The sequence below is a fragment of the Pelmatolapia mariae genome, linkage group LG17, assembly GCF_036321145.2.
Source record: "Pelmatolapia mariae isolate MD_Pm_ZW linkage group LG17, Pm_UMD_F_2, whole genome shotgun sequence".
Classification (NCBI taxonomy): Eukaryota; Metazoa; Chordata; class Actinopteri; order Cichliformes; family Cichlidae; genus Pelmatolapia; species Pelmatolapia mariae.
This window is the reverse complement of record NC_086242.1, coordinates 23,407,187-23,430,792: the sequence shown is the minus strand read 5'-3', so window position 1 is coordinate 23,430,792 and position 23,606 is coordinate 23,407,187. Positions and strand designations below refer to the sequence as shown.

Genomic DNA, 23,606 nt, shown 5'->3' with positions numbered 1-23,606 from the left:
GGTTGAAACAGGTGCATGTAATGTCTCAAGGTTGTTTTTACCAGTAATTCTGAAAATATACCATAATGCTGAACACATGAAAGACAAGGAAAACTATGTTTATTTGTATTAGATCATTTACCAAACCAAACATAAAATACAGTCCCAGACAGATGTTAGCATAGTGCAAAAACATCAAGAACAGAGATCAAAAACAAAGAAGAGAAACAGCAGCCAGATGACAGTGACGTTCCGCTTTTTTGCGGCTGAGATTCAGGACGCCAAAGTAGAAGCAGAGTTCATACAGCACACCTGATACTTGACAGTAACACCTGACGCACAATCAGCAGTGAAATCTGAGGAGTTTAAACAGTCAGACATTTTAAAATCTTTTCTGATGGTTCATTTTCACCGTTGTCTAAGTACACATCCAGGATGAACCTAGCTTTGCAAAAAGGCTGGAACTCAGGGGCAAACTGATAGCTATCAGTTTCTTCTGTATTTTTTTTTAATCTCATTGGCAGTTTCCCCCTATGTGTCATCCTAATCAACGCTGAGCTTGGCTAATCACGTTTAAACATATGAACACTTGTCCCACCCCCAAAACAAAACAAAACAAAACAAAACAAAACAACAAACCATAACATTCATTTTTATACCAACTAGCATGATGTTGAATACATCTATTGCTAACTACCAAATAAATCCCAAAATATGGAAAAACATTTAGCATGCTATCTTTAGTTATGCTGGCTAACATATGTTAAGCTAGGCTAAGCTAATTTTATAAACACCAGTTACAAAAAACTACAACAATACCTGTCAGTACTAGAAGAAACTAGCGTAATGCCTGCAGTGGTTAATAACAACAAAAATATCACTTAGCTAATAAAACATGCCAGTATTTCAGCAGCTACACGGACTTGTGCTAAATTAGGCTGAACTAGCTGCTACTGATAGATAACTATAATAAACTGCTATTTCTATTAGACACAGCTGCGCGACACAGCACCAGTTAGAAACCAGCAGGAAAACATGTTGGGTTAAACTGTTTGTAGTTCTATAAGTTAAACTAGTTCAATGATAACGATGTCTTTAGCTGTGTGCCACATAAACTTAATGTAAACCATCATGTAGATGTTCAGGTGCTCCCATGGTTCCAGTGTTCATGCTCAGCTTGGTTAAACCCAGATGAAACTAAAATCCACCATAAAAACAATTGGCTAATAACACAGTCTGCATCGGCTAATGGAAGAATTGGATTTTAGCGCTCATGCTACAGCTTGGCTGAAGCTGCTACAGCGGCTACATCTACTCTTCTAATTTCATGCAAAGTCACTATTCCTCTAAACCTAACATGCAGGATGGAGATACCTACTGGGAGCTAACGTTTGTCAGGACTGTGCTAAGGATGGACGGATTCAGGATATCACTGATAAAACAAAACACGCCTTTTCACTTTTACATTTTCATTTTGTGAAAAGAGAACAACAAAAGGATCAGATAAGTACTTGTTCTGTTTTCAGAAGTACATAAAAACTATCACAGACCTCCAGAAATTGATATCAAGTGCAAGTTACTGTGGCAGAAACCCAGCAGATAAACTGACACATTTCGTATTTTGATTATATTATTGTGACTTTTGTCAAGATAACTCCAACACAGACATACGAGAACCATCAGAGGAGATTTGGTGGCCTAACAGGAAACTCAGATGTTTGAGAAGTTTTCAAAGTAAATCCATATTCACACAATAGATGAAAGAAAGTTTTTTAAATTGTTCTATAAATTCAGATGTGATTTCTGCATAATGGACAAACAGTCTGAGTTGTGCTGCTGTATATTAATGTATCAGGAAACCAATAATCAGTCCACCCCCAGACTCTTCTTAATGCTAGATTTGCAAACATCTGACGAACTATCACATACTTATTATCACAGAAGCTGTAGGAAAATTATGCACTTTAAAACAGAACAAAGAAGAAACTAAGTGGAAGAAAAATCAGAACAAAGCACTGATCAAAGCAAAGATACCAAAACGGTACAGAGGAACACCGGCATGCAGCTTTTAGGAAGATTTTTGTAATTTTACTGACATAATGATAAAAAAATAGTATCGAGTTTGTATTCACAGTAAAACACAGATTTAAAAACATTCTGGAGGAATTGATTCAGTGCCAGGTAAGGTTGTGGAAGTCTCAAATAAATTACATATTTTCAGACACATTTTTAACACAAGACCAACAAAGACAACACTAAAGACAGTGAGAGCCCTGATACAACACAAAACCAGATTCAAGCCCAGGAAATACCAAAAACACTAGCAGGTCAAATATAGGTTATAACTATTAGTATTTTATGTTCTAAAATATCACTATAAAATTAGTTGAAACTCACTGATCAAAATGATTAAATAATGTGCAACTCAACATCTGTCTTATTATCTAATTAATGTTGACTTAGCTAGTGACATTAATGAGATAATAATGTTTTGTTCCTAACTGGTTTCCCTTTTCTGGCAGTAATGGGCTTTCATACCTTTAATTTGAATAAATAAGTACATTAAAAAAAGTTACCACGTGAAAGTTGTGTGGCAATTAAGTCTTTATCGTGACTAACTTTTCATATATATTATTGGTTTTTTTTTTCTGCTGGGAGCTGACCTACACATATTACTAAGAAAACTTCACAACATCAGTTAAATGTGTAAAATATGTTTTTCCTTCAGCAAGTGTCTTTAAAGTAGGCTACACGTGTTTGTCATGCAAAATGTTTATAGGAGCTCCTAACAGCACATGCTACTAGTTGTTTTAAACAATACAGTATAATAGCCTGATCAAACTTCGGATTTAATTATTAATTAATTTAAATAATCTTAAATTAATTAATAAGCCTTTATTCATTTTAAATTCCCACAGTTTGTTAAAGCCCTGCTTTATCAAATTAATGCTTTTAATATCTTCAGTCAAGTACACGTGTCATAGTTCAATCTTCATTTGCAGTGCCATATGTTGTAAATAAACTGGAATGTCTGAGCTAGTTGTTATCTTACTGAAACAAGTTTGACAGAAGTACCTGGTTCCACCCTGAAAGGGATCACAGTCATCTGAACAGCTTATTCTTATTTTCTAGGATTATTTGGTCTCCATTTAAATGTAAACATAACTTAGGAACCATAAAGTTTGAAATGTGTCTATGTGCAAAAGCAAAAAAGAGATGTATTTGGGTAGTAAAAAGATTCAAAAGCTTACAGAAAAAAGTGTTTATTCAGAAGGATGATCTGAGGCATCTGAGAAGTTTGATCAACCAAAATGCAGATGTAGACTTCTCTTTGGGGTTTTATATTAAATGCTAAATTTTTGCCGCCCCTTTCAGACAAGATCCATCCCAGTTTTTATTTTCTACAGAAGAAAAAAATAAACAAAACAAAACAACGTCTTGTGGTGTTCCACATACCCTGAAATATTCACTGTTGGAATCTAAATAAAACTTTGTGTCCTTATCACTGTCATTTTGAATTTAGTGAAAGGTGTTCCACTACATGACATCATTTCTGGTCCTCCTCCATTATTATTTGTAAATAGATATCGCCCAGTGCCCTTATTTGATTAGGACTGTATATGAGCTTAACTTCTATCATTTTTCAATTAATCAAATTTTCATGAAATTCATTTTGCTGCATTGTGCTCAACCGTTAGATGTAAAATAATGTATCATCTGCATACATAAAATTTGGACTTTTTTAGTAAAAACTTAATTTGCTGTTTAATCATTATAGTTTTCAGTTCATTACGTTTTGATCAAACTCTGCTCTTCTTAAAAATAAAGAAAAGTGTCATCTGCATACACAAATCTGAAATTTGCATGTTAAGTAACACCAGCATTTGCTGTGTTTTGATTTTAATCAAATTTTCTACAAATTAACAACAAAAAATCCCCCTAGCATTATTTCAGAGAAGGAGGAAAGTGTCTGTTCAAAAATAAATCAATAAATAAATCAATGAAAACCATCTGCTACACCTAACTGTGCAAAATGAAAACAACTCTGGCACAATCTGAATTTAAACACAGTGTAATCAGTCCACAGAAATTATCTCTCTTTAGAAATGAGCTTTAGGAAATATATTTTTTTAAAGTGCTATTTTACTTTTATAGATAGTCATACTACACATTTGAAAAACAGAAATCCAGACATGTAAACGGATTTATAAGAAGTGAGGAAGGTAAAATAAAGCTAATCCCGATGTTTCATGCTACAAACCAGACCTGCTGAAACTTAACGCTGATTAAAGTTAATCAGCGTTAAGTTTCTGACAAATACATGATCAGATGATGTACAACATTAAGAAGGAAGGAAGTATTTGAAACACTTAACAATCAAGTTTTATCTGCTACTGTTTTCTCCTTTATCAGTAAGTGCAAAGTACTCGTTAAAGTCACCAGGACAGAAATAAGGCAAATCATTTTAAAGCTGAAGGAAAATATAATAACTCAAGTCATTTTTAAAGTAAAAATGTGCTACTTTTTCAGAGTGTTGTCTTTAAATTAATGACCCTTTTGTTTTGGACTGCTGTTTGATCAAATCTAATTTTAATGAATAATCACCAAAACTATTCAAGTAAGTAAGCATGTTTTATCAGTAAGTTAATTAGATCATTTCACCCCATGAGTTTATATTTTCCATTTTAACACTGAATGTAGAGACATTTTTTTTTTAAATATATGTAGCATCCACTAACACGAAAGTGAAACTTAGTCCACTGTCTTCACGAACCTCATGACAAGCTACTTCTGGTACTTCTGGAAGATACAACAAAATGAGATATTCTGTTCAACTCTTGAACTGTGATGGTGAGTAATCAATAAATCAACCGCTTGACCATCTGCGCAGAGCTGACCTGCAGGAAGAGTAAAGAATCATAGTAGACGATGTCGGGAATTCCTATTGCTTTCCCCTCCAGCACTCACTGACGTCTGTGGCGTTTGGGTCAAAGTGTCGTGGAGATGCAACAAGCAGACATCAGGATGGTCACATGTATGAGGGCAGCACTGGATGGATGACGGCAATCCCACAATCCTACAGTTCACCGTGAGGTCGCTTCCTGTGTACTCCTCAAGCCCTGGTGAAACTAGGGACAACCAGAACAGCAATGGCTGCCACGGCGACTGCCACCACTGCCAGGTTCCAGCCTTCACAGTCGCGCTGCCGGGAGACGACAAGACAGGTTAGAATAAAATTTATTTATAAGCACATTAGGTTTTAGCCACATGCTGGATATTTTGGAAACTTTAAATGGAGTTTGATACTTTATTTTGACTTTGCAGTTCTTTTCCATTTGGATGTACCAAATAATGGAAACGTCTATAAAAAAGGGGACAATGCTTTTTATAAAAGAGGACTACATTCTGACCACCCACCACATTCTGAATGTGCTTGTAGGATCTGGTCCAGAGGGCTGAAGAAATCAGGTGGCCCCTGAAGCAGAGCCTCTTCAACCTCTGCATATTCTAAACACATATGCAAAGAACCCACACAAATTGACAACAAAAAATACTGAATATGACCATAAGCAAAGTTTTAGTGTGGAACCTCTAAGATGTTTGGGAACTTTTAGATGTTCTGCGAATCCATTCGTACTGGTCACAAATGAAGAGTAAGTGGCAGGTCATTCAGTATTTTTCTAACTACCTCTGTATGGCTGTGTTTAGGCGAAAGGTGAAGGACATTTTTTGTGCCTCACAATTACAAACAGAGTCAATGCTAAGATGCAAAAATACATAAACTGAAAATATTTAATCTTACAGAAAAAGTCCGTGCTGTGTCACAAGCAAAGACTCTTCTGATTCAAGATTTTCTTTACTGGCTTTATGCTGCTAGAACATAACAAAAATTACAGTGGTGCTCTCGGTGATAAAGAAAATACAAAAAAGATAAATAAAGAAATAGATTTTCTTTAAAAAGATATAAAAGATAAAAGTACGGAAGAGGATTAGGGCCACTGGGGAAAAAAAAGAGTGGGAACATCTTTTTCTTTCTTGTTTTCCAGAATTCTGAGAAAAAAGTCAGAATTCTGAGATTAAAGTCAGAATTCTGACTTTTTTCTCAGAATTCTGACATTAATCTAAGAATTAAAGTGTAAAGATTACATTATTATGGACTCTTTGATGGACAGATGGTAAATGGACCGGTTCTTATACAGTGCTTTTCTACTCTGAGCACTCAAAGTGCAACTTTGCACAACTTAGCTCATTCACACATTCACACCCATTCGCACAAGCACTTCTTTCTATGCAAGTGTTTTCTATCTAACATTAACACGGATTCATAATTTGATGGACGCATCGGAGAGCAACTTGGGGTTAGTATCTTGCCCAAAGATATTTGGCATACAGAAAGCAGACGCGGATTGAACCACCAACCTTCCTTCATATTTGATTTGCTTCACAGAAACTCAAGCAACCTGACAAAACAAACTGAGCCCAGCATTAAATCAGTCGGGACATGAGCATGTAAAATCATGGATGATGGAGGATGGAACACCCGGCACGGCTGATGTACTACTACAGTTCAAACAAACAAGTAAAACCTGGATTTGAACAGAGATCGGGAAGTCATGGTGGCAGAGGTTTCCACTTTTAAACTCTTTAAATGACAGAGGGGTTCATCTGAAGCAATTGTTTCTTCATTTGTGGAAACAAATGCAGAGGCAGTTTTTCTTCAAAGCGCCTGGTAGAGAAAGAAGGTCATGGCCATACCTGGTCCCATCTAAGACGCCAGCTCCTCCCACCAGCACCAAATCAAGGCCACTATTACAATCATTCCTATGAAGGGGATGGAGAGAACAGGGGGCTCAGACTGGCGAGTGCAGTTCTGGGAAGAAGACAGAAGGTAGGAGTGTGGGGAGTATGGAGAGAGGAGAAAATGAAATAATCAGAATAATAAAGTCAGAGGGCGTGAGGGCGAACGGCAAGCAGGGAGCAAATGAAAACGAGTGATCTGATGTGAAATGACTGATAGGCAGGCAGGTCGATCATCAAAACTCATCAAATTTTCAGAGAATTTTTCAGTTTCTCGTGTAAATTTCATGTGAAACAGAAGAGACGGCAATCAGACAAAAAAAATGGAAATGAAGTGAGGAAACTGAAAAATTAAAGACAAGATGGTGAGGTTTTTTTGTTTTGTTTTGTTTTAAGTCTTTAACATTAAAACATCAGCATCTTGTCATTTCAAGACTTTTGGAGATCAAATCTGAAGCATCAGCAGCCCTGCAGGGGCTTTTGGGTAAGAGTTTAACTACCAGGTCAGCTTTGGCTGTAGAGAGCCATCTTAAAAGTTGATGTGTTTCCTAACAAGTTTGTTAGCCTAGCGTTAGTATTCTCACGAGTGAGTTTATATCTCACTAGGTGGAAAGATCCTAAATTCATCCTAAAATGTTTATATTTCACAAAGTGATATTTTCTGGAGGCCCATGAAAAAATCCCATTTAATTTTTGCCAAGGGAAGGAGGTACTAAAGGCTGCTACTATCAAAATAATGACACCCCTGCAGTGCTGCATGGTGGATAAGAAATTGAATGAATAATCTGATGAAGAGGAGTGGATTGGGGACCAGGTCACTGTTTACAAAGTCAACTCCAAAGAAAAGAAAGGCAAGTGCCACAACAAGTTCTGAGTCAAACCTCATGTCAGCACTAGTGAATGCAAATGCTCAAGTCAGGAAAGTTCCTCAGCAAGTCTTAGAAAACCAAACTTAGTTTTTAATTTTACAGTTTACAGTTCAAATTACAAGTAGGAGTGTTGAAAGCATGGCTGGAGATCCAGATAAGGGTGAAGTCAAACAGCAGGTCTTGAGTGCTGTCACGGACAAAGGATTATGATTTTCACTGGTATGCAAAAATCCATACCAGTTTAACTGTCCATGAAACTAGATAAGACAGAACAATTAGTAAAACTACATTAATGTCTTAAAAATATAAAAGCCTGGATAACCACTAATTTAATGGTTATAAATTTAGATAAAACTGAGGTTAGTGTACTCTGCCCTGAAAACCTTAGAAATATGGTATATAACCAGATTCTTACTCTAGTTGGCATTACCTTGGCCTCCAGTAACACTGTGAGAAATCTTGGAGTCATTTTTGACCAGGATATGTCCTTCAATGTGCATATTAAATAGATATGTGGGACTGCTGTCTTCCATTTCCGCAATATCTCTAAAATTAGAAATATCCTGTCTCAGAGTGATGCTAAAAACTAGTTATTGTATTTATTACTTCTAGGTTGAACTGCTGCAATTTGTTATTTGTATGCCCTAAGAACTTCCTGAAAATCTTTCAGTTGAACCCAAATTCTGCAGCAACAGTACTGACAGGAAAGAGAGCATACATCTCTATTTTGGCTTCTCTTCAATGACTCCCTGTTAAGAATCCAGAATTTAAAATCCTGCTCTTCACATTTAAGCTCTTAAATAATCAGGCCCCATCTTATTTTAATAACCTCATAGTACCATATCACCCCGTTAGAGCACTTTGCTCTCAGACTGCAGGCTTACTTGTGGTTCGTAGAGTATTTAAAAGTAGAATGGGAGGCAGAGCCTTCATCTTTAAGGCCCCTCTTTTGTGGAACTACATCAGACTAGATGGCTTGCCCCTCTCTGATCCTGGTTATGCTGGAGGTTTTTTCCTGTTAGAAGGGAGTTTTGCTCCTCACTGTCACCAAATGCTGCTCCTTGGGGGGGAGCAGCATTTGGTTGTTAGAGTTTCTAGTCTCTTTAATCCATTTGACATTATGAAAAATGAAAATCAGTTGAATTTCACATCCTACCTAGTGAAACCTCAAGTCAATTTGAGTCATAAGGTGTGAAAAACTGACAGTTGATCAATACTGAGTCACCTAACTGGGGAATTTATTTGTTCAAGTTTTGGAGTCTCCGGGAAGAATTGATTTACTGATGTTAAAGTAAAGAGTCCCAAACTGTTTGCACTGGTCTGTCTTGCAGGAGATGTTCCATATCAGATGAGCTGTAAATGTCAGTGTTCTTTGTTTTTGTATGAAATTCATTTTCAAGGGCTGTGCGATATAGGCGAAAGACCAGACAAAAGACAACGTGCCCTGAAGCGACAGACATTTAGAAGCTCACAGAAAAACTGTCAGAAACCGGCCACAGGAGCAGAGCTGAAAGCAAAATGATCCAGAGAGCGTTTGGGCTTAGCTGTTACCGGCCAACATGCACACAGTACAGACAGAGAGGCGTCATGTGACAGAGCACGGACCAGATTTTTTTTCTCTAAACACTTACCTGAAAATGTTCTGCTATGTTAATCTAAACCTCACCCTTTCCTCTCCAGAGGGAGGGAGTTTTAACCCTAATCTCTGTCAGGCATGGTTACCTGAGACCAAATAATCTATCAGTACTGAAACATTTTAACAGTGTAACATACCCAACTTCACTAAGCACCTGAGGCTTTTACCTGTGACCTCTCACCTGTGACTTCCTGCCCACCAGTTTTTGCAGCTCAGCCTTGCAGCGCTGCAGCTCCTGTTCAAGTGCCGCTCGCTCCCGCTGGCTGCAGTCATACAGCTGCTGAAGCTCGGCCAGCTCACCTTTCAAACCTTCACACTGAAGGAAGGACAGTTGAAACACAACAACAAATCAATAACAGATATTTATATAAGAGACAAAGATACTATGGGCAGGTCAGGACCTTTTTGGTCTGTAAACCTGAAGACTATTGGAAGATGCTGATTCCATACTGGCAACAATTTCCCACAATTTCATTAAACATGTACCATGACAGTAAAGCATGTTTCTATTCTATTCTATTCTATTCTATTCTATTCTATTCTATTCTATTCGAGTTACAACTACCTGTTTTTTAATGTTGAAATGCTAAATTTGCCATGCTGCTACAGATGACTATTAAAGGTAAAATCAAAAGCTTTGCAATTCAAGATATCAACAGTCTTTGGATTAAACTGACCAAATATGATGTCCATCTATAGTAAACATCCAGATGTTTTAGCTCATAAACAGCAGTCACCTCTCACCTCTCTCTGGACCTTCTGCGCTGTCTCCTCAGCTTGTCTCAGTTTGACCTTCAGGATGCTGATCTCCTCCTGTATATCAGATGAGTCTTTCTGCTCAGGTCTGGACTGGAACACCGTGATGTAAGAGTCCGCCTTCACCTGGTTGTCCTTTTCATGTTCAGTACTGCCCTCCACTCTGACTGCCAGATACACGTCATCACACCTATTTGCCATCAGACAGAAGATCTGTTGGAACAGCAGCTTCAGGAGACAAAGTGAGATATATACAAACACCCTAAAAAAAAAAAAAAATTTCCGCTCGCAGGGGCGAGCGGTCTGTCCTTCAAGCTCAGGTCCTCTACCAGAGGCCTGGGAGTTTGAGGGTCCTGCGCAGTATCTTAGCTCTTCCTAGGACTGCGCTCTTCTGGACAGAGATCTCCGATGTTGTTCCTGGGATCTGCTGGAGCTACACACCTAGTTTGGGAGTCACCGCACCTAGTGCTCCGATTACCACTGGGACCACCGTTACCTTCACCCTTCACATTTTCTCAAACTCTTCTCTGAGCCCTTGGTATTTCTAGAGCTTCTCGTGTTCCTTCCTGATGTTGCTGCCATTCGGAACCGCTACGTCTATCACTACGGCCGTCTTCTTCTGTTTGTCTACCACCACTATGTCCGGTTGGTTAGCCACCACCATTTTGTCAGTCTGTATCTGGAAGTTCCTCAGGATCTTAGCTCGGTCATTCTCCACCACACTAAGGGGCGTCTCCCATTTTGACCTTGGGACTTCCAGGCCGTATTCGGCACAGATGTTTCTGTATACTATGCCAGCCACGTGGTTATGGCGTTCCATGTATGCCCTGCCTGCTAGCATTTTACACCCTGCTGTTATGTGCTGGATTGTCTCAGTGGCATCTTTACATAGCCTGCACCTGGGGTCTTGCCTGGTGTGATAGACCCTAGCCTCTGTGGGTCTTGTGCTCAGATCTTGATCCTGTGCTGCCATGATTAGTGCCTCTGTGCTGTCTTTCAGTCCAGCTTTGTCCAGCCACTGGTAGGATTTCTGGATATCAGCCACCTCTGCTATCTGCCAGTGGTACATACTGTGTAGGGTCCTGTCCTTCCGTGATGGTTCCTCCTCTTCCTCCTCATTCTTGGGTTTCTGCTGCCTGAGGTTTTCACTGAGCACTCGGTCAGTTGGGGCCATCTTCGTGATGTATTCGTGGATGTTTCTTGTCTCATCCTGGACTGTGGTGCTGACACTCACCAGTCCCCAGCCTCCTTCCTTCCGCTTAGTGTACAGCCTCAGGGTGCTGGATTTGGGGTGAAACCCTCCATGCATGGTCAGGAGCTTCCTTGTTCTGATGTCAGTGGCTTCTATCACCTCCTTTGGCCAGGTTATTATGCTAGCAGGGTACCTGATCACGGACAGGGCGTAGGTGCTGATAGCCCGGATCTTGTTCTTACCGTTCAGCTCACTACTCAGGACTTGCCTGACCCTCTGCAGGTACTTGGTGGTTGCAGCTTTTCTAGCGGCCTCTTCATTGGTCCCATTTGCCCGTGGGATCCCCAGGTACTTGTAGCTGCCCTCTATGTCTGCAATGTTGCCTTTTGGTAGTTTGATCTCCTCAGTTCTGACTACCTTCCCTCTCTTTGTTATCATCCAACTACATTTCTCTAGTCCAAATGACATTCCGATGTCATTGCTGTATATCCTGGTGGTGTGGATCAGTGAATCTATGTCTCATTCACTCTTGGCATACAGTTTGATGTCATCCATGTACAGAAGGTGGCTGACAACTGCTCCATTCCGTAGTTGGTATCCGTAGCCAGTGTTACCTCGCCAGGTCCGCGGCCCCGAACCGTAATAAGGAGACCTCTGGCTGTTACTTCAGGTTCTGTGACTGGCTCGTAGCCGGTAACTAGCTTACTGTACAGGTCAACTCCGCTAGTAAAAAGACAGAAGGAGGGGTAGGAAAACTGCTTCACCGGAACTTTATTTTCCTCCAAGGCGCGAACACCGTGTACAGTGGGCTGTAACAGTTTACTCACAATGAGCATCGCCGACACACCTCTGGCTGCCGTGGGAGTTATTATATTCCTTTTAATACTTTTCTTTCCGTTTCTTCTGTGGCTACTCATTATTTCCCCCCCTTTTCTTCTCTCTCTCGCTCCACACACACAACCACAACAAGAGGGCAGTCCCACACATCCCTTCACCGCCCGGAATACATTTCCCATCAGGCTTCGCCCTTAAAGGGCCATGCCTGCAACACCAGTCTTGTCAATGATCTCACTGAGGGGGTTAAGGCCTATGCAGAACAGCAGTGGGGACAGAGCATCTCCTTGGTAGATCCTGCACTTGATGGTGACTTGTGCTATGAGCTTGAGGTTGGCCTCTACTGTTGTCCGCCACATCCCCACTGAGTTCCTGATGAATGCTCTTAGGGTCCTGCTGATCTTGTATAGTTCTAGGCATTCCAAGATCCAGGTGTGGGGCATTGAGTCATAGGCCTTCTTGTAAGCAATCCAGTCAATGCACAGGTTGGTGAGTCTAGTCTTGCAGTCTTTGCTGTTTGCTCGGTCTACCAGTAGCTGGTGTTTTGCACCTCTGGTATTCTTGCCCATCCCTTTCTGTGCCCCGCTCATGTATGGAGCCATGTGCCTGTTCATCTTAGCTGCTATGATGCCTGGTACTGAGGCAGGTTATTGGTCGGTAGTTGGATGGGACCGGTCCCTTCTGGGGGTCCTTGAGGATCAGGACTGTCCAGCCTTCGGTTAGCCATTTTGGGTGTCTCTCGTCAACTAGCAGCTGGTTCGTTTGTGCTGCCAGGCGCTCCTTCAGCTTCTTCTCTGCATGTCTTTGGACTGTGGGAGGAAGCTGGAGTACCCGGAGCGAACACACGGGGAGAACATGCACACTCCACACAGAAAGACCCTGGCCTGATGGTGGAATTGAATTCAGGACCTTCTTGCTGTGAGGCTAACCACCGTACTTGAATTGAATTGAATTGAAATGAATTGAATCCAATTCAGTCCCTGTCAGTACTCTTGCTGCAGCATTTTGGATTAACTAAAGGCTTTTCAGGGAGTGTTTAGAACAACCTAATAATAACAAATTATAGTAGTCCAGCCTAGAAGTAATAAACGCAAAGCTAGTTTTTTAGCATCACTCTGAGACAGGATATTTCTAACTTTAGAGATATTGCGGAAATGGAAAAGACGTGGACAAAATTGTTGGTACCCTTCAGTCAATGAAAGAAAACCTCATAATGGTCACAGAAATTACTTTAATCTGACAAAAGTAATAATAAATAAAAATTCTATAAATGTTAACCGATGAAAGTCAGACATTGCTTTTCAGCTATGCTTCAATAGAATTATTTAAAAAATAAATGCATGGAACAGGCCTGGACAAAAATGATGGTACCCACAACTTAATATTTTGTTGCACAACCTTTTGAGGCAATCACTGCAATCAAAACATTCCTGTAACTGTCAATGAGACTTCGGCACCTCTCAGCAGGTATTATGGCCCACTCCTCATTAGCAAACTGCCTCAGTTGTTTCCTTTTTCAAGGGCGCCTTTTCCAGACAGCCTGTTTCAGCTCCTTCCCAAGATGCTCTATAGGATTGAGGTCAGAGCTCATAGAAGGCCACTTTAAAATAGTCCAATGTTTTCCTCTTAGCCATTCTTGGGTGTTTTTAGCTGTGTGTTTTGGGTCATTGTCCTGTTGCAAGACCCATGACTGCGACTGAGAACAAGCTTTCTGACAATCTCGAGATTCCATTGTACCCTGCACAGATATAATACACTGTGTGCCAGATGCAGCAAAGGAGCCCCAGAACATAACAAAGCCTCCTCCATGTTTCACAGTAGGGACAGTGTTCTTTTCTAGATATGCTTAATTTTTCTGTCTTTGAACATAGAGCTGATGTGCCTTGGCAAAAAGTTCAATTTTTGTCTCATCTGTTCATAGGACATTCTCCCAGAAGCTTTGTGGCTTGTCAACATGTAGTTTGGCGTATTCCAGTCTGGCTTTTTTATGATTTGTTTTCAATAGTGGTGTCCTCCTTGGTTGTCTCTCATGTAGTCCACTTTGGCTCAAACAATGACGGATGGTGCGATCTGACACTGATGTTCCTTGAGCATGAAGTTCACCCTTGGATCTCTTTAGAAGACTTTCTGGGCTCTTTTGTTACCATTCGAATTGTCCGTCTCTTTGATTTGTCATCAATTTTCCTCCTGCGGCTACGTACAGGGAGGTTGGCTACTGTCCCATGGATCTTAAATTTCAGAATAATATGTGCAACTGTTGTCACAGGAAAATCTAGCTGCTTGGAGAGGGTCTTATAGCCTTTACCTTTAACATGCTTGTCTATGATTTTCTTTCTAATCTCCTGAGACAACTCTTTCCTTCACTTCCTCTGATCCATGTTTAGTGTGGTACACACCATGTCACCAAACAACACAGTGATTACCTGGAGCCCTATATATAGGCCCACTGACTGATTACAAGAGTGTAGACACCCCTGATGCTAATTAGTGGACACACCTTGGATTAACATGTCCCTTTGGTCACATTATCTCCATTCTTTTCTAGGGGTACCATCATTTTTGTCCAGGCCTGTTTCATGCATTTATTTTTTAAATAATTCTATTGAAGCATGGTTGAAAAGCAATGTCTGACTTTCATCGGCTAACATTTATAGAATTTTTATTTATTATTACTTTTGTCAGATTAAAGTTATTTCTGTGACCATTGTGAGATTTTCTTTTATTGACTGAAGGATACCAAGAATTTTGTCCACATCTGTATCTATTTAATATACGCACTGAAGGACATATCCTGGTCAAAAATGACTCCAAGATTCACAGTGTCACTGGAGGCCAAGATAATGCCATCCAGAGTAAGAATCTGGTTATATACCATATTTATAAGATTTTCAGGGCAGAGTACAATAACCTCAGTTTTATCTAAATTTACAAGCGTTAAATTAGTGGTTATCCAGGCTTTTGTGTCTTTAGGACATTGCTGCAGTTTAACTAATTGGTGTGTTATCTGGCTTCATGGATAGATAAAGTTGGGTGTCATCTGCATAGCTGTGAAAATGTATGCTATACCTTCTGGTGATACTGCCAAAAGGAAGTATGTATAATGTAAATAGAATTGGTCCTAGCACAGAACCCTGTGGAACTCCATAATCAACCTTAGTGTGTAAAGAGGACTCTCCATTTACATGAACAAATTGGAGTCCATTAGATAGATATGATTAAAACCACTGCAGTGCAGTACTTGTAACACTTACATCAAGTTCTAATCGCTATAATAAAATATTATGGTCAACACTATCGAACGCTGCACTGTGGTCTAGCAGGACCAGCACAGAGTTAAGTCCACCGTCAGAGGCCATAACAACATAATTTGTAACCTTTTGTCAGCCTGGCTATAGTGCTTTAGAGAAACCTGGGGTTATTCTTATTTTCTTAAAACAATGATGAATAGTGAGACGTTCTAGCTTTACGGGGGACATTTTCAAAACAATAAACAACAATAAAGCCTATTAGCCTATTTTTCCAGGCTAAATAATTAACTTCTAAATTTGTGATATGCCATTTCCTCTCCAGCTTACAATTTATCTTTAAGGTTTGTGTTTAAGAGTTATACCAGGGAGTCAAGTTCTTCTGATCTGAGGCTTTCTTGTTCAGAGGAGCCACATTGTGCAGTCGTACACAGTGAAGAAGTAAAATTATTAACAAGACCTTGAACTTAGTTACAGTGCTTTCAGAAAGACATCTGGTGTGATGAAATCTATTCCCCACTGCCGTGTAATTCATTATTGTAAATTTAAATATTATTAGGAAATGATCAGACAAGCTCTGAGCACAAGATCCACAGAGGGTGGGGTCTACCACACAAGAAAAGCCTCTGGTAGAAAACCCAAGCTTGAAGAATTTTGTGTGTCAGGTGTAGGTGGATGTTTTGACTGAAGCTGCTCAGGTCACTCACGCGTCTTGTTGTTGCTGCAGTTCCTCCACCTTGTTGTTCAGCTGTTTGTTGTCACTAGTCAGATTCTGACGTTGGTCTGTCAGAGAGTTGAACTCGTCCTGCAGCTGAGTGACCTCACCTGTATCAATAGACAAAGACTGATATCAGTATTGATCAACTGACTAATAATTGTCTTATTGATTCTAATGAAGAAACAAACATGTTATTACATCTCTGCATTATTGGTGCATCAGATGTTTGTTCACTTTGTTTCCTTCATCTCAGGTGATAAAGGTCCCATCTGTTATTTACAGTTCTCCTACTTAGTTACAGTTACTGGTACTAAACCTTAGATAATGCAGGTTAATATTACTTAGAGTTATAGTTACTGTGTTTAGTTGCAGTTACCCTGTGTCAGTGTACTGTGGCTCTTCATGCTCAGCTCGGCTCTCAGTGTTGTCACCTCAAGTTCGTACTCGGCTGTTGTGGCGTGCAGACGCTGTAGCTCCGCCCTCAGACGGCATAGCTCTTCCTGAAGGGAGGCAATGTCATTCTCTCTCTCTGCTGCTGCCTCCTCGGCTGCCTGCTGCAGCATTAGCACCTCCTCTTGAGCTGAGCGTAGCTCCTGCTGCACCTCCTCCAGCTCGCTTTCCTTCTCCTCCTCCAGACTGTCCATCTCCTCCTGGACTGAACGCAGCTGGGCTGAATGAGTCAGACAGAGTGAGAGAATTAGAGTAAGAGTCAAAATCAAAGTTTCAGAGTCTCAGAGAGTTAGCGAGTCAGAGTCAGTGAGTCAGAGTCTCAGAGAGTCAGAATCAGAGAGTCAGTCTGAGACAGAGAGTCAGAGTCATAGCCTCAGAGAGTCAGAGAGAGTCAAAGTCAGAGAGTCAGTGTCAGTGAGTCCAAGAGTCAGAGTCCGAGAGAATCAGAGTCAGTGAGTCAGAGTCTCAGAGAGAGAGACAGAGAGTCAGAGTCAGTGAGTCAGAGTCACAGTCTCAGAGAGTCAGAGTCAGAGAGTCAGTATGTAAGTATCAGTGAATAAGAGAGTCAGAGGTCAGAGTCTGTGTGTCAGAGAGTCAGTGTCTCAGAGAGTCAGTCTGAGTCAGGGAGTCAGAGTCACAGTCTCAGAGAGTCAGAGAATCTGTTTCAGAGTGTCAGAGAGTCAGATTCATAGACAGTCAGAGAGTTAGTAGCAGAGAGAGTCAGAGATCAAGAAAGTCACAGTGAATCAGAGAGCCAGAGAGAGTCAGTGTCTCAGAGAGTCAGTGTCTCAGAAAGTCAGTCTGAGTCAGAGTGTCAGAGAGTCAAAGTGTCAGAGAGCAAGAGAGAGTCAGGGAGCATCAGAAAATCAGAGTCAGAAAGAGTCGGAGGGTCATAGTCAGAGACAGTCAGAGAGATCAGAAAGTCACAGCGAGTCAGAAAGCCAGAGAGAGTCAGTGAGTCAGAGTCTCAGAGTGTCAGTGTCTCAGAGTGTCAGTGTCTCAGAGATCAGAGAGTCAGTGAGTCAGAGTCTCAGAGTGTCAGTGTCTCAGAGAGTTCTCAGAGATCAGAGAGTCAGTGTCAGAGAGTCAGAGAGTCAAAGTGTCAAAGAGCCAGAGAGAGTCAGTCAGTGAGTCAGTGTCAGTGAGTCAGAGAGAGCCATTGAGTCAGAGACAGTGAGTCAGACTCACAGTCTCAGAGTGTCAGAGTCTCGGAGAGTCAGAGTCTGTGAGTCAGTGTCAGAGAATCAGAGAATCAGAGAATCAGAGAATCAGAGAATCAGAGTGTCATACTGTCAGAGTGTCAGAATCAGTGAGGTGAAGGAGCGCACCTTGCAGCCTTTGGATCTGCCGGGTGAAGCTCTCGGCCTGGTGGGCGCTGGCCAGCCGCTCCTCCTCTAACAGACCTTTGAAAGGAGAAATGATATAGAATAGAATAGAATAGAATAATCCTTTAATTGTCCCACATGGGGAAATTTGGGTGTAACAGCAGCAAGAAAGACACATATACAAACAAACAGTACACAAGACACAGAACAGAAACATACACAATTTTTACATATTTACATCAAGGACAATGGTTACCAAAAACAGAGTACTGTACCGTTATTAAATTGAATAAAAGTAAATACAGATAAGAGGCAAACCCTGGTTATAGTGTGAATCGGTTGATAAAATAGTGCAAGTTACAGAGCTAATGTAAACCTCTATGTTTGTTGGGAGCAGTTTTGATTGTCCTCCTGCATATCAGGAGATGCAGGAGCAGTAACAACCATGAATATGAAGCAAAGTGACGTCTCCTCACCCTGCAGCTCCATGAAGCTCTCCTCATGTCTCTGAGACACCTCCCGTGTCTCCTCCAGCTCCAGCAGCAGCTGCAACACCTGAGCCTTCAGCTCCTCCAGCTCCTCTTCTTTACCTTTATCGCTGCCTTCCTCCTCATCCTCAGACTTCTCTTCCTTCACCTCTTTCTCCTCCTCCTCCTGCCCCTTCTCTCCTTCACCCCCTGTCTCCTCCTTCTCCTCAAGGGACTCCCTCTCTTTGGCTGTGAGGGTATCTGCCAGCATGATGGGCTTCTCCTCCTTCAGCTCACAGAGCTCATCTGCTCAGAGAGGAAGGAGACAATGAAGAGGCAGAGGAGGATTTTTAACAAAGAGAGATGAAAATACACTTCTCTTATTTTGTAGGAGTTTCCAAATAAAACAATATTTATTTTAAAAGATTATAAAACCATGATGCACTTCTTTACTTGACCACCAGGGCTCTTCTTAATAAACCAGGTTTCTTCTTGTTTGTCACTGAAAGTCATATCCTTTATTTTAGTGGGAGATAAATACTGAAACTGTCTGAGGTTTGGTGGCTTTAATGTAAATTATTCTTTTCAAGCAGGTTAAACAGTTTTATCAAATATCCTTGTTTTAAATACTTTAAAATCCTCTAAATTTACTCAATGTCCAATTTTTTGTGTGTGCTGTGCTGCAGAGACATCTGCTGGATTTAACCTTTATTTAACCTGGTGCATCATTAACAGCAAATCATTTAAAGTGAGGGGCAGGGAAAAGGCAAACAACTGAATATACCTGACTTCACCTGGCAGCAAAACACCTTTAAATGTGTGTACCATCAGCATAAAAACAACAAAAGAGTTAAAATCCCATAAAATAAGATAATTCTACCAAATAATATTTCATATAACGGAGAATGTGTTTCTCTTAAATCAAAAGTAATAATTTGAATTCCAGCGTGCCCCTCAGTCTGCACCTCTGACACATCTGAAATGTCTACACCTTGTTCTAGCCTCTATGATGCTTTTTATGTGAAACAGGAAGTGCTGAACATAATTAACAAGGTGAAGATAAAATAAATGTAAGGTCAAATAAATGGGACTAAAAATGAGGACTCTGATGCTTATCCCTTCACACAGACACACGCACACACAGTGACTGACCGGATGGGTCGAGGACCTCCTCGATGACAGGCGGCAGCCGGAAGGCATCCATGTTTCCTCTGATTGACGGGAAGCTATAGAGATGGGGGCCCAGAGCTCCAGAAGGGTGAGGAGGGGAGAGAATGAGGCAGATGGAGCCCAGGAAGGGTCCTCACGCTCCGGGTAGAGAGAGCCGCTGCAGCCCTTTCATCCTTCTGGAGCTGGGAGGGAAACACAGGGGGAGGAGGGAGAGGCGGTGAGAGCTGCGACAGATACTGCATCACGAGGAGGCGGGCAGCGTGCGGGCCTCAAACACACACTCTATCTCCACATGTCTCACTCTGCAGCTCTGCTGCCTTTTAACCACCAACCCGCATAGCCTCAGTGAGAGGGGAGCAAACACAGCATCACTCTGCGGACACCACTGCCACAAGAACCAATCAACAGCAACCATGGGCGGCTGGTGTCATCTATACAGTTATAAATTGGGACCGCTCTTCATGACAAATGACTGAAATAAGAATTGACCACAGAGATCACCTAGACCACTGAATCCCTTAACTCTCAGTTTGCTGGTATGTTACCTACGAATAAAGTGCTAACCTTTAGCAGACTGTAAATAAAAGAGGGCTATCGGCTGTTTGCTTTGTGCCATCAGTTTTAGCATTTTGACCTCTGAGGTGCTGTGTTTTGTTTTCAGAACAAATACCTGTGCAGTAACATCCAATCAAAATCCTAGAATTTCACTGGTTACCAAAACTGGAGCTCAGACTTCTTGGATGGCCTGTTAGTAAAATTAAACATATGACTTATAAAAACATTTTTCCCCCATACAGTCGTTATATTTGATATGAACCCCAGATAAACTTTTGCAGTCTCCTTCTTTTCCAGCTTATAAATCTATGTCATCTGCATGTAGAGACACTCTTATTCTTCCCATTCCTGTCTTTTACTTCATTTTACTTATCTTTATGATGTAACAGAAGTTTAATACAAGTTTCAGGAAGTGGGAAATTATGTACAGCGCACAAACCAGTTTCTATCCCATCTCAGACTGTAAACATGTTTATTTTAACAAGGAAGTCTATTGGGCCTGGCTCACTCCTGGAGCCTCTAGTGGAAACTAGAAGAACTGCTAGTTTGGAGCTTCAGCGCTAGCTTCATTTATTAATCTTGGAATGTGTTTTACTGTTCTGTGCAGTGCTTGTTCTTCATCAGTGTGGCCTTTGATGATCGTTTAGAGAGGTTTGTTGGTCTCCAGAGACTGGTTGGTTGGGAAAGGCTGTCAGATTTAAGGCTGTGGCTGTGTTTACCTGGAGCTTGGTATTCAGATTATATTTATTTAAAGTTTAAACCCTTCAGAGGAAACAATCCACCTGATTTCATGACTTAAACCTGAATGTCAAACTGCTCCTCTGCTGAGATTTTAAAACACTCTGACTGTAAATATTTTCAGGGACGAAGCGCTGACGAGAACACACATCACATTTCCCGATTGAAAGGATGTAAAGCTAACTTGAAACCTTCAGTCACACTGCAAGTACTCATGCATTCTGCATGTAAGTGCAGCCGTTCAGGGATAGTTTAAAGGGACCAGCACACATTTCTGTCTGATGCCAGGTTTCTACAAAACACACAAAAGACAAGAAAAACAGACACAGCACGATCAAGAAGAACAAAAAGACTGATGAGAACACGGTGATGATACAGAAGCATCGATTAGCTTTAACACCTCAGAGTTCCCAGCTGACAGGGAAACTCAAACATGAACACTGAGGCACAAACGGGAGCAGCTTCAGCAATGTTAATCTGATATATCTGCGGAGACTCCTCATGTTGAAGGTTTTACACTGAGAGCAGCTCTGACATGAGCTGAATTACAATCTTATCCTCACTATTACACATTAATACCACCATGTCATCACCCTCTATATGTGCTCTGTATGTGCTGTCCTGCTGCTGATATTAAAGTCCTCATTCATTCGTCTGTGTCATTTCGTTGAGCTTGCACTGTGACCATAAAGCCTGAAATCCTCCTGTTTCCCTGTCATTGTGCCTTCATAAAGGAAAAGTTTAAATGTAATTCCTTGGATTTTCTGCTGGAACATCCTCTCCCTGCCTCATTGCAGTTTTAAAATGCTGAACTCTTCCTTTAGAATCAGCTAACAGGCTGTGGCACGACCTTTTTCTGCTGCTCAAACACAACACACACATGCAGGATGAAGACGTACCTGATGCAGATCTGCTCGTCTCTGAACCACTCTCTGTGGTTTCAGGCTTTGCTGCAGACCTCCTCCTCCTCTTCCTCCTCCTGTTGTCCTATATTTCCTCCTCAGCTGCTCGCTCAGCGTGATGCAGAGTGACGTCACTACATGCTACAGACGGACAGAGGCCATGATGTGAATGCACAATCAGCCTGCATGACGTCATTTATTAACCCATTCCTGCCTCTGATCTGCAGTCAGTGAAACTGAAGACGTGTGAGTGGCTGCAGTTGCAGACATAACAAGGATCACATTTCAGTGGCCCAGGTTATGATTCACCAAGTGGTCAGACAGAAACAGTGTTCAACTCTAACAAAGCCATGTGAAGCAAAACGACACAATAATGACAAACACTGATTTTATTTCAGTCTTGATACAGAAAAAAAAAATTCCCCATTAAAACTAAGAATAGAATCACATGGAAAAAGAGACACAAATAGTCAGAAATGGAGACAGAGGCGAGACATCTGCACCATGTGAAAGCTTCACTGTGGTTTTAGTCTCAGCTGAAAGTCTCTGGGTCACACCTGCAGGAGAGATTTAACACAAGGTGACACAGACGCTCTGCAGGACTCGTTGGCTCTCAGTCGACCGCCGGTAAAAACGGAAACGCTGCAAACTCGCTCACTTCTGTTGCTAGGCAACACAAATCCAGGCTGGATAACATTAAAGGCCACAAAGATGAGAGAGGAGGGAAATGAAAGCTGAGCACCGACCTCCCAAAGGTCCAGGAAGCTGCAGGGTTAAAACCAAAACTCCACCTGAAGGCTCAAAATCCCCACAGAGACAGAGACCAGAATCACTGACATCTACAGTGAAGAGGTTTCCAGTCCGCTCATTCCCAGTTTCAGAGTTTTCCCAGAGCCTCTGAGAGCAGCTCTGTGACTGACAGCCTCGCTGAACCCGCATCCAGCAAACGGGATACAGCACAGATGAGCTTTCACTTCATAACGACACAACAGCAACTCTTGATGATGATGATAATAATAATAATAATAATAATAATAATAATAATAATAATAATAATAATAGTGTGTTTGGGACCTCCTGCCTTAAAACCAGCAGTTCTTGAGCCCCCTGGTGGCCTCTGCAGGTGGTGGGTGGAGTCAAACTAAGTGAAATAAATAGAAATAAACAAATTAGTATTTTTTTAAAAAAAAAACTGTTATGGTGATGAAGGGTAAAAGGTGTAGGATGTGACCACTGCAGGACCACCTTCAGAAGAACCACTGCATGAAAGCAGCTTTTCTCTGATTGGCTGCCCCTTGCCTGGCTTCCTCTCGCAGCTGTGAAGGTTGAGAAAACAAACTGTAAATCTGAAAATAAATAAGTCCTGATGAGGAGTTAGAACCTCGAGAGCGGAATAGAGACAAGCTAATGGGTCTGACAAAGACGCCCCCTCTGTGTGACATCACAGATATCCCAGAGTAGAAAAAACGGCATCTGCAGCCTGATGTTTTGGCTCGAACTGAGCACATTATTATTAGAAACTGCATGAAAGTTTGTGACTGTAGATCTGAAACTCTACATTTAAACGATGGCTCTGAAGACTCTGAAACTTGGTGGGGAGCAAAAGATTAAACCGTCTCTGCTGTCTGAGTCTCTGCTTCTGTCTGAAGCTCAAAGACGTTTGTAGACGGGCTGTGTTAGTGTGGACGTGCAAACAGGACGTGAACACAGTGAGAGATGATGTGTGTGCTCAGCACTGCAGAGTTATGTAAAGGCTCTAAATCACTCAGTTGGACTCTTTAAACTGGCTTTCAGCCCTCACGTCACTGTCAGAATCACAGGTGACCTGAAACTCACGTCATTGGACAAAGGAAGGAACACAGGCAGGCACAGGAAGAACCGGCCAATCAGGAGGCCCCAAACTGGAGGCTTTGTCCTGTGAGGAAACGGTGCTAACCACTGCAGCACCTGGAAATAATAATAATAATAATAA

General features: G+C 41.3%; 1 protein-coding gene across 2 annotated transcripts; it reads right to left on the bottom strand.

Moving 5' to 3' along the window:
- Positions 1–82: 82 nt before the first annotated feature.
- Positions 83–21,754, bottom strand: LOC134647104 (coiled-coil domain-containing protein 136-like). 2 transcript variants are annotated; one of them, XM_063501260.1, is made up of 10 exons: positions 21,632–21,754; positions 19,422–19,621; positions 18,279–18,575; positions 17,806–17,880; positions 16,404–16,697; positions 16,017–16,134; positions 10,027–10,228; positions 9,464–9,598; positions 6,736–6,850; positions 5,082–5,182 (listed from the first exon to the last, which is right to left on the bottom strand). In XM_063501260.1, the coding sequence occupies exons 2-9, from the start codon at positions 19,471–19,473 to the stop codon at positions 6,746–6,748; spliced, it is 1,278 nt and encodes a 425-aa protein (XP_063357330.1). In that variant the 5' UTR covers positions 19,474–19,621; positions 21,632–21,754; the 3' UTR covers positions 5,082–5,182; positions 6,736–6,745. The 2 variants fall into 2 exon arrangements, with proteins under 2 accessions (XP_063357331.1, XP_063357330.1); XM_063501261.1 differs by lacking the exon at positions 6,736–6,850 and having other exon boundaries at positions 83–5,182.
- Between the last annotated feature and the right edge of the window lie 1,852 nt (positions 21,755–23,606).

Bases quoted from the DNA above. Each gene is read 5' to 3' on its own strand.
- LOC134647104 (XM_063501260.1), bottom strand. From the start codon at position 19,473: ATGGATGCCTTCCGGCTGCCGCCTGTCATCGAGGAGGTCCTCGACCCA. The intron at 18,576-19,421 runs GTCAGTCACTGT...CTCTCTGAGCAG, and splicing joins GGAGGTCCTCGACCCATCCG to ATGAGCTCTGTGAGCTGAAG. The intron at 10,229-16,016 runs GTGAGTGACCTG...GATGGCAAATAG, and splicing joins CTGCAGCAACAACAAGACGC to GTGTGATGACGTGTATCTGG.